The 16,888-nt window shown below is 42.4% G+C and overlaps 1 protein-coding gene across 1 annotated transcript in view; it reads left to right on the top strand.

Annotated features, from left to right (window-relative positions):
- LOC128743613 (zinc finger protein 239-like) overlaps positions 1–15,178 on the top strand; it is a 42,997-nt gene extending 27,819 nt beyond the window's left edge. Inside the window, exon 2 of the mRNA XM_053840219.1 lies at positions 14,252–15,178. Coding sequence (XP_053696194.1) covers positions 14,252–15,146 — 895 coding nt within the window. The 3' untranslated portion in view covers positions 15,147–15,178. The remainder of the gene's footprint in view (positions 1–14,251) is intronic.
- The last annotated feature ends 1,710 nt before the right edge of the window (positions 15,179–16,888 follow it).

The raw sequence follows: 16,888 nt of genomic DNA, 5'->3' as shown, positions 1-16,888 counted from the left end.
TTGGTTGATCAGAGACATGCCAATTCATGACTTTCTCAGCTAAGGAGATAGAGTAAGGTCTAGACCTCTTGTCTAATAGCGTTTATAAATCTGGGGTCATTCCCTACATTGATTGTCGTTAGAAGTAAGATATTCAAATAGGTATTCACCGCTGTTGTTTGTATCCGAGCTGCCCCATATCGTGTGGTGCGCATTTGCCTCGTAGCCTATCACGTAAGGCTTGTTGACTAGGATTGGGCTGTGTATTGATCAACTTACCATTAGCACCGGATAGAAGATCGTGGTATCGTTGATCCATGGCTCCTGGATCAGAGCAGCTCTCAGCTGCTCTTTGGTGAACCTCCGGCATAGGCGACTAGACGCGCCCTTGGCATGGTGGAGGTTCATCTGAATGCAGCGAAAGTTGCCATTTTCAGCTTGATTCAATAATGGATCAAACCTTGGCGAACGGGTACCAGCAGCGTTTTCGCTGAGTTGAGCGGCCGGGTCGTCCACACCGGCAGGCTTCGGTTGCTGCAGGCGACAGGCCACAATTTTCCGACCCGCACTTAACGGCGCATTGAGCTTCTGAGGTCTGCTATTGACTGGTGGTTGCTGCGTACGCCTCTTGTGAGGTTTTCATGGCACCCGTCTAATCTTCGCAGGATTGCATTCTTCAGGTGGCGGCGGTTTACTTCCGGAGGGAAGCTCCGCTCGTACCGTCCTTGGCTTTGCAGCAGAGACTGTTGTGCCTGTGTTGATCACACATTTGCCAACCTGCCGCTAGTCGCATGCGTGCTTTGCCAAACATATAGTTTGCCATAAAGCGCTGCTCGGCGAGCTAGCTTTTGGTCAGCTTCCATCCATGTCCCTTCCCACGGGACGAGAGTAGATGCCATTTGCGCCAGCCATTTGACCGTGCTCTGGTCAGAGCAAGCCAGTATCAAGTAACCGTTCTTGAATTGGCTGCTCCTGAACTTGGATCTTATGACTGGTCTCCCGGTCAGCTAAGTGATCCAGGAGAACGGCGCGGACAGTCTGGAGCTGATCCGTAGTGAGCAGGGAAATGGGATAATCAGCCCTAGTAATGGCTACACTGAAAGCATCCACTATTTCCCTGTATGTGCACCCCGAGGGTGGTTTGGGTGCCGAAGGACCCGCGCAGGCTCGGCTGCCTGGTCTCTTTTTAGTAGGAACACATGATTGTGAGGAACGTGCTGTTCGAGCCAAAGATGTTGATATACCAGCTTGAAACAGAGGGAGCAATTTACTGCACAAGGTGCTCTGGTACGATGCAGGCTCCGTTCGGCATTGGGAAACCCCCCCAAACATTCATCCTTAGGCATGTAGCATGCTCCTATAGACTGCTTGCTACATTGAGAGCAAGATTTGCCGCGGAAGAGATTCGATGTGCAGTTCCGGAGCTGCACGCCGAGCGACAAATCTTAACACTCCTCCTTTTTCCTGGCTTGTGACAGACAGCCCAGGTCCCGATCCCATTTCCCCATTACTTGTTCACTTTTTTTAAGGAACCACGCGTGGCGGTTCATCAGCAAAGATGCGTCACTGGCGGAGTTCTGTGCGTTAATCGACTTCCATTGTCGAAAATTTTTCCTAGAAAAGAAATATTTGCCAATTTGCCATAAAAACCCTGGTATATATGACTAGCTTCTGATGCCTAATTATTACATTGAAAGGGATTAAATAAATATTAGAAGAATAATCACTTCGTTTCGTTTATCTGCGAATTACTCGTACTTTTCAAGTGGACGGCGTATATATTTGGGCGGATTCAGTTAGTGATGTTTCACAGAATCGGAACCGGTGCATTTGTACCGAGATCATAACATTACTGGAATTATTTGTATTTTTAGAGAAAACATTTGACATTGAATTACAACTTCCTCAAGCTCGTGTCATCGGGACAAACTTCTACAAAAGCGTTAAGCAGATCCCTTTTCTTCTGTTGCAGCGATCCGGAGCAGAGCTTGCAGCCGCAAGCAGGATACAGTTGCAACATATGCAACAAACAGTACAAGCTGGAGAAATCACTTCGCATACATCTGGGTGTGCATAGAAATGGCAAGTTACGGTGCAGTGTCTGCGACAAGGAATTCGAACACAGCTATTCGCTGAAGATACACATGGAAGTCCACGAAACGCAACCGGGAGCTGAAAATTACAGATGTGAAATCTGTGGGAAAGGTTTTCCCGTAAGCATAACTTATAAGAGACACAAGAAAATGCACAGCTCGATTAACCCACACTCGTGTACGGTTTGCGGAAAAGCATTCATGTCCCGTCATGGGCTCCGGGATCACAGCGCGTTGCACACTAACGAACGTCCGTTCGTTTGCGATATTTGTGGTTCCTCATACAAGACAAAAGGCGTCCTGAGACATCACCGAAAAATCCACACGCGTCTGAAGAAAAAATCGTTCGAATGCGAAATTTGCGGCAAATATTACATAAGCAGTGCAAGCCTTAACGCGCATATAACGCTGCACACGAATAAGAAGCAAGTCTTGCGATGTGAGTGTACGCGTAGCTTTGCCTCTCGGGAAAGCCTAACAGAACACCGACTGAACGACTGCGAAAAGCGTCCATTCAAGTGTAAGGCTTGTGGTGAAACTTTTCGGAGCGAGAGCCGATTTCGAACGCATCTTGTTAAACATATAGAGGATAGAGGGAAATGTCCGGTATGTAAAAGACGGGTGACTCAGCTGAGCAAACATATGGAGCTGCATGCAGATAAAAGGTGAGGGCTAATAAACAGAAAATGCTAGCGTGCTGGCTGGCAGTTCCTGTAGTCATCTTCGACAGGAAATCATGTCTTCTTCAAACGCGGTTTTTTGCTGTTGTTTGCTTCCGTAACTTCCGGGAGTGGATCTTGCGGCTTTGCAGTTAGCGCTTATTCCCGTTACCTTAACTTAGAGGTAGAAACTCCCTTGTGGTTATTTGAGGAACACCAAACATTGCTTTTTACGTTTACATATAACCATTTCATTCAGCTCCTCAGCAAAGTCCTCCTCAACAATAGAAGAGCTTTTCGCAACAGATTCATCATCAGGATTCGAAATCCGGTCCGGACATGGTCAAATCAAACCTCTATTTTCCTCCGCTTTGAGCTTTTCTATTACAACTAATGTCGGAAATCTGACAAGTAAACTAGTAAGCAATGGTTGCTGTGATTCACTTGATCTCCTCCACTAATCCCAGCAGAAATTCCTTCTGAAAACCTTCAAGCAGGTACCTTACCTTCTCTTCTGTTGCAGTGAACCGGAGCCGTGTTCCGTGCAGCCCAAAACACGTTACAGCTGTAACATTTGTGAAAAACAATTCGTTCTTCGAAGATCACTTCGGACACATCTGGATATTCACAAAAATGGCAAAATTCAGTGCACCATCTGCGAAAAACAATTCAACTACAGTTATTCGCTGACGAAGCACATGGAAATCCACAATTCGGGAAACGAGACCTACCCATGTGAGATATGTGGAAAAGTTTTTTCCATGAGGGAAAAATTTATGAACCATAAGAGAACGCACAGCTCGCTCAGCGCACACAAGTGCGCGGTTTGCGGAACTGGATTTATGACCCGTCAAAGGCTCCTAGAGCACTCGTCCATTCACACTGACGAACGTCCGTTCGTTTGCGATATTTGTGGCCTCTCATACAAGACCAATCCGTGTTTGCAACGTCACAGGAAAAAACACATGCATCTGAAGGAAAAGCCATTCGAGTGCGAAATATGCGGTAAATTTTTTTCGAACCCAGAAGGTCTTAGAGTTCACCTCAAAATACACACAAAGCAGCAAATCCACAAATGTCACTGTCCGCTTAGTTTTCCCACCCGTGAAAGTCTAACGGAACACCAGCTGAAGGAATGCAAAGAGCGCCCATTCAAGTGCGCGGCTTGTAGTGAAACGTTTCGGAGTGAGTGCAGACTTCAGACGCATCTTGCGAAACATAACGATGGTAAAACGCAATGTCCGGTGTGTAACAGACGGGTGCTTCAGCTCGGAAAACATATGGAAATGCACGAAAATAAAAGACGGCTAAGGGTAGCAAATGAAGAACCTACCGTGCTGTCGCTCAAGGAACTTTGTATGCGTTTGGTGCTGAAAGCTAGAAGTAGTATCGTATGTAAACTCGTAAAATAATTTAGCATTTGCTTTTTGTTCCAAATCAAACAGATAGTAAATGAAGTATGAGACAAATAAAACCTATATCTAAAAGAATAATCACCAGAATTATTAAAATCGATAGTTTTTTTTATAATGTCCGATGCAGAAGTTTAGAAGTGTCTGTTCTCTGTGGTTTATGGTTTAAGTAATTCAAAACCAGCTGCACTCTGCGTGCGTTGTTTCAAGCTTTTCATACCAATTCGTTTTTAACATATACCGAGTTTTTGAGTGCATTTTGGTATTGATAAAACGCGTTTAAGTTTGAGTTATAGGCTCGATAATGTCGTAGCCTGACATCATTGAGCTGATGAGCTAGGCGACAGTTTGAAGACGGGAAGCACGAATAGGTAGCCTAGATTGCTATGATCTAACATCTCCCCTCTTTAATTCATCCAGTAGGATTTAAACCGGGCAGGTAACTGGATAAATTGCCGTTCACGTTCAGAAGCTTGAGACACTGCGTCGGAATTTTCCTGAACTAGTGGTTCATTCCTAACAGCAATAGTATCTTGAGCTTCGGTGTTCTCTAATAACTCGTCGAGCTCAGCATCGAACCCGTCTCATCGGGTTCCGATTCCCAAACTGGTTCAATGTGAACTGGATCTGGAACATTCGCGTTCAATGTAACATTTGGTACTAAACGATCGATAGCGGTGTCGAGTCCGTAGGATGATTAACTTTAACTGGAAGCCGGAGCTTCAATTGGGCATGTGAGCGAATTAATCGACAAGAATCTTCGAGAAGAACGTTATAGTTCACCTTACCAATTCTTTCGATTATTTTAGCTGCTTCCCACTGCCAGCAATTAGTTCGATGAATCTGCGCGAACACTAATTCACCAACTTTGAAACTTCGACGAACTGCTCCGTGCTTTATATTGAAGGCTTCATTTTGCTTTTCCGCCTTTGGATTGTCGGATGAAACTGGCTGTTCACTCGGCCGAAGTAACGATGAAATGGTTCGTATTTTTCTACCGAACATAATTTCCGCCGGAGATTTCTCATCCTGGGTAGGTGCTGTGCGGTATACTTGTAGAAAGATTTGCAATGCTAGTTCCACTGATTTTTTCTCCGAAAGAATTTTCCGAAGGCTGTGTTTCAAGGGGTCCACAAATCGTTCTGCCAAACCATTTGATTGTGGGTGGTAAGGTGCAGTGCGAATGTGTTGGATATCCAGGCGTATGCAAAACTGTTGAAACTCGTACCCAGAAAATTGTGTTCCATTGTCTGAAACGACCACCTCAGGAATTCCAAATGTACCGAAAGCTTGATTTAGGAATTTGATTGTGGTTTTTGCCGTTATCGATCGCGTTGTGCATACCTCGGGCCATATGCTGAACGGGTCGACAATAATTAAAAAATAAATACCATCTACAGTACCAGCGTAATGGATGTGGATTCTACACCTTGGTTGACTTGGTGAAGGCCATGATTCTAGAGTCGCTTTCGTAGGTGCTTTGCTCTCGATGCAACAAGGAGTGCAGCGTTTAACGAATTCCTCAATATCGCCATCAATTCCAGGCCAGTAGACAAAACTGCGTGCAATTGCTTTCATTCGTATCATTCCGGGATGACCTCGATTAAATTGTCGTAGAATTTGCCGTCGAAACTTGTCAGGAACTACCACTCTGTCATGGAACATTACACAACCGTCGATCAAACTAAGTGCTTCACGTCTGTTGTAGTAAGGTTGAACTTTAGCTGAAAGACTTTTGGAGCATGTAGGCCAACCGTCGCGGATGTGTTTAGCAACGGTTTGTAGTACAACATTTGTTGATGTAACCTTCCGGAGTGCTGCAAAAGAGACAGGAACTTTTTCTGCTGCATTAGCTAGAATCCTTGAGAGATCCTCTTCTAGGGTAAGTGCCGCAACCACATATTCTTCCTCTGGTTGTTTAGTTCGATCAATCAATCTGGATAACAGGTCTGCACATCCGAACTCGTTCGTTGAAACATGGTGGATTTCAAGGTCGTAGTTCAGCACTGGGAGTGCCCAGCGTTGCAACCTGTTTGCAGTGTGTAGTGGAATGCCCTTCTTGGAACCAAAAATGGACAGTAACGGCTTGTGATCAGTCAGCAATGTGAAGTGACGACCAAGCAAATATTTATGGAACTTTGTTACTGCATAAACCAACGCAAGTGCCTCCTTTTCAGGTTGTCCATAGTTACGTTCTGCCGGTGCAATGTTGCACAGCTTTCATTTTGCCATCGGGAAACTGGTTGAAGATGACTGCCCCAATTCCGGTGTTTAATGCATCTGCAGCCACAACAATGGGTAACTTCGGGTCGTAGTGCGTTAGTAGTAACTTTGATTGAAGCGTTTTCTTGAATTGATCAAAAGCTTTCTGGCACTCAGGAGTCCACCGCCACTTTGTTTCTTTCTTCAGTAAATGGTCCATCGGATGACGCAGTTCATGTAAGTTACGTACGAATCTTCCGTAAAAGTTGATGGCGCCTAGATACGAACGCAGTTCGATAATGTTGGTTGGAGGTGGAATTGCAGCAATACTCTTCACTTTCTCAGGATCTGGATGGATGCCTTGATTATCCACGATGTGTCCCAAGTAACGAAGCTGGGGTTGGAAAAACCTACACTTTTCAGCTTTAAATAAAACCTATACTCTTTGAGTCGTTGAAAAAGCTGATTAAGTGATGCTGAATGCGACTTCATATCCTTCCCAAACACGATGACGTCGTCGATGAAAGAGCGAACTCCTGGTATGTCCGCGATCATTCCGTCGACCAAGCGTTGAAATGCTCCCGGAACTGACTTCACTCCTGGAGCAAGGTGATTAAATCGGAACAAATCACGATGCGTATTGATGGTGAGAAGCTTTTTTGATTCTTCATCAACTTCAAGTTGTAGATATGCGTCTGAGAGATCGATGATACTAAAAACGGTGCTGCCATTAAGTTAGGCGAAAATTTCCTCTGGAGTAGGATGCGGATAATGATTAGCTTCCAGTGCTTCGTTGAGCCCAGTTGAATAGTCCGCGCAGATGCGAACTTTTCCATTAGGTTTGCGCACTGCCACGATAGGAGCGGCCCACTCGGAGAAGTCGACTGGTTCATTGATGCCCAGTGATTGCAGTCGCGTAAGCTCGGCATCAACCAATGATATCGTATATTGAAAGGAACAGGTCGTTTTGGACAGAAAATCGGTTTGGCATTTGATTTTAGAGAAAGCCTTAACGTCATTTTCTTGCAGTGTCCAAGTGAGTCTTTGAAAACACCTGCATGCTTCGCTCGAAATTCAAGAATTTGTTGATCGCTTTTCACTTGTACATATTTGATTGCAGATGGAGTCGATGGGAACTGACCATAGTCCAAACATTTCTATCCAATCAATGCCCAGAAGGTTGAGGTTTGAAGTCGTTGTGACGAAACATCTTCCTTGATAGGTTTTACCGTTGATCTGGATTTCGCACTGAAACTCGCCGATTAGTTTAAGTGGCTGACCTGATGCGTTGACTGCTTCAATCGTCGGATTATTCATTGCAGGTTTACCCAAATTGTTCCAGGTCTGCTTCGAAATTACTTTTTTCCTGTATTGCTTTTTTCCCTCTTGTTCTGACTTAGAGTTGCTAGTTGACTTGGAAATGCAACTACAGTAGCCTTCCTTATGGCCAACACGGTTGCATGTCTTACACTGATGACTCGAAAACGGACAATCGCGAACGTAATGCATCTGACCGCATTGCCAACAAGGTGTGCGTGGAGATTTACCAGCCGTTGAGTGATTCTTCGAAGCATCTTTATCACGAACTATGTACACCGTTTGCTTCGAGCTTGATGGTTGCTCGATTAATGTGGTGTCCGCTTTGAGATTGACCAGTCGTTGATACTCCTCGATAAGATTTTCAAGTTTTACTGGTGCTTCAGCTGTCTCGGTTTCAATGCGGGAAAGTAGTCTAACGCGTATGTCTGCATACGTGGCGCTTTGAGACCACAAACGAAAATCAGACATTTGAATTGGTCTATCGTAAGTTTTTTAAAATGCGAAAGCTTCGCAGGCGCAATTCACCTTCCCTTCTCGTCGCCAATTTGTTGTGTCTTGATTTGAATGAAAGACTGTTCAAACTATAACGTCTAATGTATTTGCGTCTATTACTATTAACTGACAAACCAAGAATGAATAGCTGTTAGTTGTTTGCTAGCCTAAATTGCTATGATCTAACACTTGGTACTCTACAGATAAATGATGAGCTTGCGGCGATTATTTTAAGGCTGTACATTCTATTTTCTGCCTATGTACATTCTATTTGCAGTGCTGGAAAAAATCATTTTATCGAAACTCAAAATGATTGATTTTGAGTCAATGCAATATTAGCTCTTTTTCCAGAAGAAATATGAATATCTATACCTATAAAGAAGGATTTCTGTCCGTCTGTCTGTCGGTCTGTCCGTATGTTCCTTATAGAATCGAAAACTACTGAACCAATCGGCATGAAAATATGCATGTAGAGGTTTTTTGGGGCCAGGAAAGGTTTTAGTGATGGTTAGAAACCCCTCCCCCCACTAAGAGGGGGGCTCCCATACAAATGAAACACAAATTTCTGCATAACTCGACAACTAATCAAGCAAATAGAACACAATTTGGCATGTGGGTGTTTTCGGGGACAAGAATTTATTCTATGGTAAATTGAGACCCGTCCCTTCTTTATAAGGGAAATTATAACTCCTCTCCTCTTTAAAAGGGGGGGGGCTTCCATACAAATTTCCTCATAACTCGAGAACTAATCAAGCAAATGGAACCAAATTTGGCATGTGAAGGTTTTCGAGGGCAAGAATATTTTCTATAGTAAATTAGGACCCCTCCCCACTTTAAGAGGGGGGGCTCCTGTACCAAAGAAACACAATTTTCCTCATAACTCGAGAAGTAATTAAGCAAATGGAACCAAATTTGGCATGTGGGTGTTTTTGGAGACAAAAATTTTTTCTATGATGAATTGGGACCCGTCCCCGTTTTAGCAGGGGGGGATCCTATACACATTAAATACAAATTTCCTCATAACTGAAGAACTAATCAAGCAAATGGAACAAAATTTGGCATGTGAAAGTTTTCGAGGGCAAGAATATTTTCTATGGTAAATAAGGACCCCTCCCCACTTTAAGAGGGGGGGCTCCTATACAAACGCAATACAAATTTCCTCATAACTCGAGAACTAATCAAGCAAATGGAACAAAATTTGGCACGTGGGTGTTTTTGGAGACAAAATTTTTTTCTATGATGAATTGGGACCCCTCCCCAGTTTAGGAAGGGGGGCTCCTATACAAATGAAATGCAAATTTCCTCATAACTCGAGAATTAATCAAGCAAATGGAACCAAATTTGGCATGTGAAAGTTTTCTAGGACATGAATATTTTCTATGGTGAATTAGGACCCCTCCCAACGTTAAGAGGGGGGGCTCCTATACAAACGAAATACAAATTTCCTCATAACTCGAGAACTAATCAAACAAATGGAACCAAATTTGGCACGTGGGTGTTTTTGGAGACAAAATTTTTTTCTATGATGAATTGGGATCCCTACCCACTTTAAGAGGGGGGGCTCCTATACAAATGAAATTCAAATTTCCTCATAACTCGAGAACTAATCAAGCAAATAGAACCAAATTTGGCATGTGGAGGTTTCTGGAGGCAAGAATATTTTCTATGGTGAATTAGGACCCCTCCCAACTTTAAGAGGGGGTGCTTCTACACAAATGAAATACAAATTTCCTCATAATTCGAGAACTAATCAAGCAAATGGAACCAAATTTATCATTTGGGTGTTTTTGTAGGCAAGAATATTTTCTATGGTATATTTTCTATGGATTTCCCCACTTTAAGAGGGGGGGCTCCTATACAAATGAAAAACAAATTTCCTCTTATCTCGAGAACTAATCAATCAAATGGAACCAAATTTGGCATGTGGGAGATTTTGGAGTCTTGAATTTATTTTACAATAGTTAGAAACCTCTCACCCCTGTGGTAGGGGGATGTGGACTCTCATACAAATAAAACAGAAATTTTCGCGAAACTCAAAAACTAATCGAACTCGGGAAATTCGAGACTCTTCCATAAAACATTAGTCAATACAAGACCACAAAAACTATCTATAGTAACACTAGATCATTCAGGACGAGACGGTCGCGAGTGTTGCCGGTGACCCGCCGTCGGAAGCGCCGCCCACTGGGGGACTTGCGAAACTCGAGATTGTGACAAAGATCATCCGAGATTCAAGATTATGTACAACACAGGTTAATTTGTGGCAATACGAAGTTTGTCGGGTTAGCTAGTAATTGGAATAAAAATTCATTGATAAACTAAACCGCTGAGTTTCGATGTTGCTGTATATTCGTTTCGAAGAATTTATTATGAGTTACAAAGAAGCCAGAGCTGAACATCATATCCAGTTTCGTGGCAGGGAATATAAATACCAGTTTCAGCGCTTTGCACTGAATATTTATATTCTAGTGGATTAGGACGCGATTGTGCGATTGGGACAGATTGCGGTGGGCTTTGTGATGTCAATTCACTTTAAAATTGGGATAACTGTTTTCGCGGTTTGCGTTGAAATCAAGCATTTATGGTGAAAATAACGCTTAGTGAAAATATCAACACCTCGAGATGTCACTGACATTTTTGGTACTGAGTATCTTGGTTGGACTTGGTTGGCTTTTCTTTGGGAAGTATACACCCATATTCTGTATTTCGAACGAGTTGAAATATTTCGATCGACTTGGCAAATATTTCGTTCGAGCCACTGTTTTTTCGAACGAAATGTCAGTTTCGAACGAAACATAAACTCGTTCGAAATACAGAATAGTCTATCTTCTTCTAAATATATAAAAGTAAAAGTATGTTTCGCTATAATTCCGGAATGTCTAGACCAGTAATGGCATTGCGGCCCGCGGGCTGCATGCGGCTCTTGAATATGGTTCCTGCGACCTGCGGACTGATCTGATGGAAGGTGGACGGGAACAATGGGTTAAACTTATTAATGTCAAAAATCAAACCATATTTGTACCATGGACACTACTCACTGGTCTAGACGGATCTTTGTCAAACTAGGCATACATATTCCTTGATATAAGTGAATCAGCACGCGGATGTTGAATTTGGATCGATAAAATAACGAAAAACGATTTTTTCATCCTTCCTCTTTTTTCATCCTCCTTTTTCCACCCTCCAGAAGTCCCTTAACTTCTGGAAAGAAAACAGATCTGCGAGTGGCTCTGGCTAATAAGCGAAAGGAAGGAATTGACAAGGGAATAGAGATCTCCAAAAAAAAAAGGGTTTGATTTCTTGCACTATTAGAATTTCCGTTATGATAACAGACAGGTGTGCAAGTGGTTGGCAGACCTAGTGGTTCAAATAATATCGGGTACTCAGCCAGTTATTCTGCCGAATGTTTTACCGCGGAGGCCGGCTTTGCCGCGAGATATGTATTTTGATTTTAGACAGTTTCGAGCGCACATGTACTACTACTAGGCCTAATGATTCGAATTGATACCCTGGATAATCCGGATATCTCTTATTTGGCTGCAAGGTGTGACACGCACTGGTCTAATAAAACAGTCGTCGTATGTTATTTAAATCTAGACTGGGAGGAACTGAAAGAATCAACAGGATCCAGGCTGGATACCAGCTTTTCACGAGCGATAATGGCGGCTGATGGGTACAACTTTCTGAAGGGCACAGTTCGGTTTTGACATTCAATGCAGGAGCGGTTACTGCGGTTACTATGGAAGCCACTACGGTTGTTTGCCGGTTCAGTGGAAAAATGTAAACAGTGTTTAGTTTTCGCAGACCAGCCAAAAAGGAATTTAGTTATACGGAAGCGTAGGTTTGTGGCTATTCTTTGCTGAAATATTGCCACATTGACCCAATGTAAAGATTATTTCACAAAATGATAGCTAAGAAAGCACGAAAATTCGCTTCCCTTCAATTAAATTCCACTTTGATTCGAGAAAAGGAACGAAAATATAGCAAAAGACAAACCGATATTAGGGAGCATTAGGAACACGACCCAATCCTCGGAAACGTCGAAGCCAACATCCCGAAGGTTATGGGAAGTGAAAATGATCTCCGTCATATACCTGTATACAGTTACGCACGACAAGAGGGTTGTCATTATGATCATCCTGAGCAGCCACTCCCGGAGGGTAAGACTGGTTTCCAAAAACTATTTCAAGTTTCGCCCATACACCTTTTCTGCACTTCCGCTGATTCATTGCTAGCGAAGTCCCATCCTCATTCGGCACCGGTTTCATGGCTTCCCACAGCTTTTCCAACTCGTGATACGTCTCCACCGCAAATTCCCAGGTAGGTCAATTCTTTCGGTGGCGATCAGTGCAAGATACCGTGGACACTGGAAGAAGGTGGAAGAAAGGTTCTGCTGGGGAGGTGTGGTGCACGATATAAAAAGACATTTTAGTTTTAGTAAAGTAAATATTGCGTACAACATATTTGCGTTTTGTACTTTTACCCTACAGGAAATAATGAATTTTATCTCCTTAATTGTGAGATTGCTATGCTTCATTTATAAAAAGGACTTGGATAACAGTGTCCAAGTTCCTTCATTATTGATATCAATACTCAAAACCTTTAAGTCGGTACCTTCTCTTCTGTTGCAGTGAGCCGTGTTTGCAGCCGAAAGCAGGATACAGCTGTAACATTTGTGGAAAACAGTTCAAGTTTGAAAGATCACTTCGGCTACATCTAGACATACATGTAAATGGCACTTTTCAGTGTAGTGTCTGCTATAAAGAATTTAACAAAAAATATTCGCTGAAAAAACACATGGAAACCCACGAAACCCAACAAGAAGATGAAAGCTTCATATGTGAAATATGTGGAAAAGGATTTTCCTTGATGGATAAATTAAAGAGACATAGGCAAAGGCACAATTCGATCAATCCACACAAATGTACGGTTTGTGGAAAGGAATTTGCGAGCCGTCAAAGGCTCACAGAACACGTGCCGTTTCACACTGAGGAACGTCCGTACGCTTGCGATATTTGCGGTTTATCGTACACGTCGAATGCTTGTCTGAAACGCCATCAGGAGTCGCACAATCAAAAGCCACTGGAATGCGCCATTTGCGGTAAATATTACACGAGTCGAGACACGCTGAGGGTGCACCTAAAGATCCACACAAACGAGCAAATGTTCAAGTGTCGTTGTTCGCGAAGGTTTTGCTTGCGCGAAAGTCTCGCGCAGCACCAACTGAACGACTGCGAAGCGCGCCCATTCCGGTGTACGGTTTGTAGTGAAACTTTTCGGAGCGAACGCCGGCTTAGGTCACATCTTGCGAAACATAACGATGGTAAAACGCAATGTCCGATTTGCGACAAATGGGTGATGCAGATGAGAAAGCATAGGAAAGTGCATGAAAAGAATGCGCTCCCAGTGATAAATAAAGCGACTGGTGTGCTGGCGCTCAGGGAAATTTGTATGCGTTTTCTGGCGAAAACGGGAAGAAGTACTGTCATGACTAAAACATTAAAATAGTTTTGCACTATTTTTGCTCTAAACCAGACAGTTTGTCAATAAAATTACAAGGCAAATAAACCAATTTATGACTTACATATTAGCTTATTTGCATTTGCATTTTTATCCGTCTAAACCCTGATACTTTTCGTAAAAATTGTAAAAGTGTATGAACAAAGCTGTATGAACCACGTGCTGAGGTTGCCATGGTCACATGGTAGCACCGAACTAGTTTACTAGCCTTGTTCATGTCAGTTAGCACAAGCTATATAACCAAAATGCTATCGAAGCGTTCAGAATTTCAGAAAACAGCCCAGAATTCATCTCACTTAACAAAAAAAGTTTTTGCTTTAGAACCCAGTTTTAAACCCTTTAGTTCTTGAGTCGGTTTGTTAAACCTCGAATATTACTCATTAATTTCGGATTCGAATTAACACAAAAATCAGGTTAAAAATCGAAAGTCTGCTACTAGTGTGACCAGTCAGCCAATGAAGCCAATGCCATGCCAATGCCAATGAATGCATTTGCCAATGAAGAACAATTACTCTTCTACAAACTTGATTGAAAGGTCAATCTATTTATCCTACACGCTTCTTTTCTGTTCCAGCGACACGGAGACTTCGGATAATCACCTTGGACCAGGTACTGCTACTTCGGAAGACAGGGACGCTATCAACGACAATAAAAGTGAGAAGACAAGCAGGATACCCAAGAGTGGCAAAAAGCCCTTCAAGTGCGACATCTGCAGCAAATCGTTTGCCCATCCGTACACTCTAACCTGTCACAAGCTGCTGCATACGGGAAAAACCGACTTCAAATGTGAGATATGTGAGAGATATTTTTTCACGAAAGCACAGTTCGAAACCCACCAGCGGCGACACAGCACGCATCGGCCACACAAGTGCCACATTTGTGACCGAGGGTTCGCTTTTAAAACGGGGCTCGCAAATCATATGAGCAGTCACAGTGATGAACGACTGTTCCAGTGCGACATATGCGGCGCATCGTACAAGTCAGCCGGCAATCTTAGCGTCCACAAAAATATCCACAAGTCCGTACTGGATCATCTGTACCGGTGCGAGATTTGCGGGAAAGGTTTCTCCATTTATCATTATTTCGAAGTGCACATGCGCAGTCACAGCGACGAGCGACAGTTCGAATGCGACATCTGTGGATCGGCCTACAAATCGAGCAGCTATTTTAAAGTTCACATGAAAAGTCACACATCCGTGGAGCCGAAAAAACCCTTCAAATGTGACCTGTGCGGGAACCGATTTACTCAAAAAAGTGGCCTTAATCTGCATTCAAAGATACACCTAAAGACGGGATTCATAAAATGTACCCACTGTGGGATACAATTTTCCACTAAAGAGAGCCTGGATGCGCATAGACAGCGCATCAGCAGTGAACGGCCGTTCGAGTGTACCTGTAGATCAGTTCACCCGACTAGAAAAAGTCTGTGGTATCATCTTAGGAAGCATAAGGATCACTACAAAAACTAACGGGTGAACAAAAACTCCTGTTCACGAGAATATCTTCCGTCAAACTTTGAAGAAATGACAGCTGCCATTATCGGCCGTTCAAGTCTACCGTTTGTGGAATGGAAAAGATTTTCTAGCCAACGGAAATTTTCAGAACCATTTTAAGTTTAGTTGCACAGCGATGACAAACACCAGCGAAGCACCAAACGACGGAGCGAGTATTGACCGATGTAACGGACGCAGTTCTTAAATTTAAAAAAAAAATGTGAATAGTTTGTAATAGCTTAATAATATTTCTGCAAAATGTGCAAAAGTAAAATACCGGAAACGCACCTAACATTTCAATCAAAACTTCCAAATTCCTGCAAATTTTTATTTTAATTAACACATCTAGGAAAATATGCGCTTGAAGTGAAGAAAGCTATTTATTTGAGAATGTTATGATTTTTAAGTAAAATATGCGGTGCGCAGAATTTGATTTCACGCGCAGAATTACAGGTACGTTTACCGTACCTACGCTATGGTGTCAAAACATTTTTAACGTTTATTAACCCATTATGACCCGGGTATACCTAAATTTGGACCAAATGAAGTGAAATTCTGTAATCTATTATATTATGGCTCGAATGTGTCGGGAAACGCAAAATCGTCATTTGGAATGCTTTCAAGGCCAAAATATCGCAGGTTAAATATTTTATAGGCTCAGTTTCAAACCAACAAATTACAAAGTTTTTTACAGATTTCTTTTCGAATTTTGTGATAGACTTTACATATAAATACTAATTTACATGTCAGGTAATGTTTCGTCACTAAATGTAGACTTTTTCATGCGTTTTGGAGACAAAAATTTTTTCGCCGTTTTTTCAACTTTTTTTCCGCCATTTGTCACAACTTTGAACTGTTGAAAATACAGATGAAATGACAAAAACTGACAAATTATGTCACACACACATCAGATTGATGTCTTATCTCTCTTGTAGTGATATATTAACAATGCTAACTGTTGAAATTCAGCAGTAAACAGGTTTTGAAGACGAGGTATGATATATCATACGCTGGGTCATAATGGGTTAACTGCCTGGTTTAGCTTTTCTGTATTTGAATTCCCACTGCACTGGCATATAACAGGACGAAAGATTTCAACCGTCCACAAGTGACGAACTTGCTAAGTCTTCCATAAAAATGCAAGACCATGCGTCTACTTTACCACGATTCGATGGAGGCGCCCAAGTGACGAACTTGTTTGACAAATTTTCCACAAAAGTTAAATAATCATGCGTTTGCTTTACTTCGATTCGATGGAGGCGCCCAATGATAGGGGAAATGTGTATAATGTGCCCCCCTAAGAATAAATGGTTATATCTCCGTTTACTTCCCCAAATTAACGTTACAACTACGCTATATGTTGGTGTTTAAGCTGACAACCAATTGCAATTGTTTATTTCATTTAGTATTGTGGAATAAACATGTTAGGAATTATTTAATAAAAGCACCTAAATGTTGTGTTTCTCGTCTGCGCGGGGTAAAATGCCCCACCTGCGGTATAATATGACCAATACGGTAATTTGAGTATTTCTACCAGTGACAGACCAACTCTATTTTGTAGAAAGTAAAACTATTTCCTTTGTTTTGCAAAATATCGTTATTTTATGTAAAATAAACCTAGTTTCGGCCTTCTGGTGCACTTTTTCTTTTCTGCATGGGGCACATTATACTGCAGCTGTGGCGTTTTGTACCGGGTAGTTGAATTACCTAGAATTTGG

Source organism: Sabethes cyaneus, chromosome 1, assembly GCF_943734655.1.
Source record: "Sabethes cyaneus chromosome 1, idSabCyanKW18_F2, whole genome shotgun sequence".
NCBI lineage: Eukaryota > Metazoa > Arthropoda > Insecta > Diptera > Culicidae > Sabethes > Sabethes cyaneus.
This window is presented reverse-complemented; position numbering and strand designations above follow the sequence as displayed.